Raw genomic sequence first — 2,309 nt, forward strand, 5'->3', positions numbered from 1 at the left:
ACATCCGCGTCGTCGAGGACGAGCCGTCCTGCCGCTGCATCGGCGCCACACGCACCGGGGCGCACGGCACGCCGCGCTCCCAGCGGGGCCGCCCCCTCAGGGTCGTGCTCCATGACGGAGGCGCTGGCCTCTGTCGGTGGGGAGGGGGTAGCAAAGGGTAGCAGGGCGTTCGTGGGGAGCGGTGGCTCTACGTGCCGCACGAGCCGAGGGAGAATGCTGCCCAGCCTCCGGTCAGGGCCCTGTGAGGCCCTGCAGTGTAGTCGACCTGGATGCAGTGCTTCTCTCCCCACAGTCGCGTCGGTGCGCTGCAACCCGTCACATACGGCGTGGCAACTCCACACGGCGGAGCCTGGAGGACTCGGTGGGGTGCGTCAGCAACGAAGCCATCGAAACAAATCGCGCAGGAGAGAGGCGAGGAGACACAGCGACACAGGGGGCGCACACGCAGACGGGCTCGAGCCAGACGCCAGAGGAGCGAGCAGGAAAGCAGCGCCGCCGCTGCTCCGCTCCACCGTCGCACTCGCTCGTACCGCCGCGCATTCTCCGGTCCTGCCCCTCGCCTGCAGTCCCGTTTCCGCGTGTATAGGTGTGTATGCGTGTACGCGCCTGCTGTGCTGCACGGCTGCTGCCCGTGCCTGCGTCGTCGCCACAGCCAGCCGCCTCCGCCAGCACACGCACACAGGGAGGGCGCGAGCAGCGGAGGGAGGCGCAGAGGCGCACGCACACGCACACACCACGCACCTCTCTCTGCGCGCAGAGCAGAACAGCAAGCATGAGCGAGCTCGAAAGAGACGAGCGTCGAGTAAGGCGAGAGCGTGGGGCGGCACCCGCAAACAAGGCACGAAAACAGAGGCACGCGAACAACGGCAGCGTAAGTGAGCGATGGCCGCGGGGGCCGCTCACGGAAGAAGAGGGAGGAGGGTCGCAGGGGCGCATGCGCCTGCACACACGCAGCCGCCGTGTATCACACGCAGGCGTGGGGGAAGTGCTGCAATCGCCCCTCGGCAGCGGTGCCTGTGCACGGCGGTGCCGCTGCTGCCCGCGCACGCGCACGCACACACGACAGGGAGCGAGAGGGCTGGGCCGACGAAGGGCACACACGGGAACCCGCAGCTTGCGCACCCTCATCCTCGCCGACACCAGCTCCACCACGAGGACGCCAGTGTGGGGGAGGGGGCGCGCCGCTATCAAGCTCGCCCTGCGTTTTCTTGTGCCATCTCCATCTCTTCCGGCGCTGTCTGTGACTCCGACTTTTCGTCTTCATGCACAAGGTCGCCGGTATAAGGGAGCAGCAAGATGATGATGTTGATGATATCCAGTAACCAAGCGATCAGAAAGAGAACGAAGCCGGAGCCATATTTGTATACCTCGGAGAGTCTGGTGCACTGCGGTCCATCGGCCTTGTTGTACGTCACCGCCATGGCCGCCCACACAACGCACAGGGTGACGCTTCCAACGATGTTCAGCGCCAGGCAGACCAAGCGGAGGAAGGAGCAGCAGAACAGCAACGTAAGGCCTGCGATGAACGCGGCGCCGTAGACAAGAATGGAAATGATAGTGAACGCCTGTGCTGCGCGAAAACGGTGAACTCGTGGTGGACAGGCACCAAAAGTGCGATCGATCGTAAGAGTGTGATGGCGTGAACTGCAGTCGGTCTTAAAACCCCACAGCGTGAGGCAAATAGTCGGGTAGCCAGGGCCATGATCGGTACGGATAAATATGTCACTGGGTGTCCCCGCCAGCAGCAGAATGAACGCCACGAGCTGCAGGACCACGTAGAGAATGAGGGGAATATTGTACTTCATGGGCGAAAACGGACAAAATCGAGAGACTGAGAAGGCCGGCGCCGAGGCAGACGGGAGAGGCAAAGGCAGGGGTGGGGGTGGGGGGCAGACGACGCAGCACAGCGGACGAGGAGAGAGGAGGCGGTAGGCAGGAGAGGGGCCAGAAGGGGGGAGCGGAGGAGAGTCGAGGTGTGGCGATGCGATGTCTGTGTTGCGGTGGCGTGCGCGCACACGCGTTGTTGTTGGGCGTGTTGTTGTGTGCGGGTGTGGTGTGAGGGGCCGAGGAGGGATGGGCGGCGTGGGCAGCAGTGTGCAGGGGGGAGAAGAGAGGGACGGATAGACGGGGAGAGACAGGCGGGGGAGGCAGTGGTGACGAGACAGGCAAGTGGCACTGGGGCGCGTGCACAGCGGGGGCGCATGGGCCATTGGCTGGCACATAGGCAGGGGTGCGGCCGGCGGATGCGAGAGACGGGCCGCACGGCAGCGAGGGAGACACGGGAGCGCAGGCGAGGGGGGCCAGCGCCT

The 2,309-nt window shown here is 65.3% G+C and overlaps 1 protein-coding gene across 1 annotated transcript; it reads right to left on the bottom strand.

The window, feature by feature from the left end:
* Positions 1-1,187: 1,187 nt before the first annotated feature.
* LINJ_34_1680 (putative amastin-like surface protein) lies at positions 1,188-1,805 on the bottom strand (the record flags this gene model as incomplete). The annotated part of the gene is made up of 1 exon (XM_001468501.1): positions 1,188-1,805. The coding sequence occupies one exon, from the start codon at positions 1,803-1,805 to the stop codon at positions 1,188-1,190; it is 618 nt and encodes a 205-aa protein (XP_001468538.1).
* Positions 1,806-2,309: the final 504 nt, after the last annotated feature.

The sequence above is a fragment of the Leishmania infantum genome, chromosome 34 (genome assembly GCF_000002875.2).
Source record: "Leishmania infantum JPCM5 genome chromosome 34".
Lineage (NCBI taxonomy): Eukaryota > Euglenozoa > Kinetoplastea > Trypanosomatida > Trypanosomatidae > Leishmania > Leishmania infantum.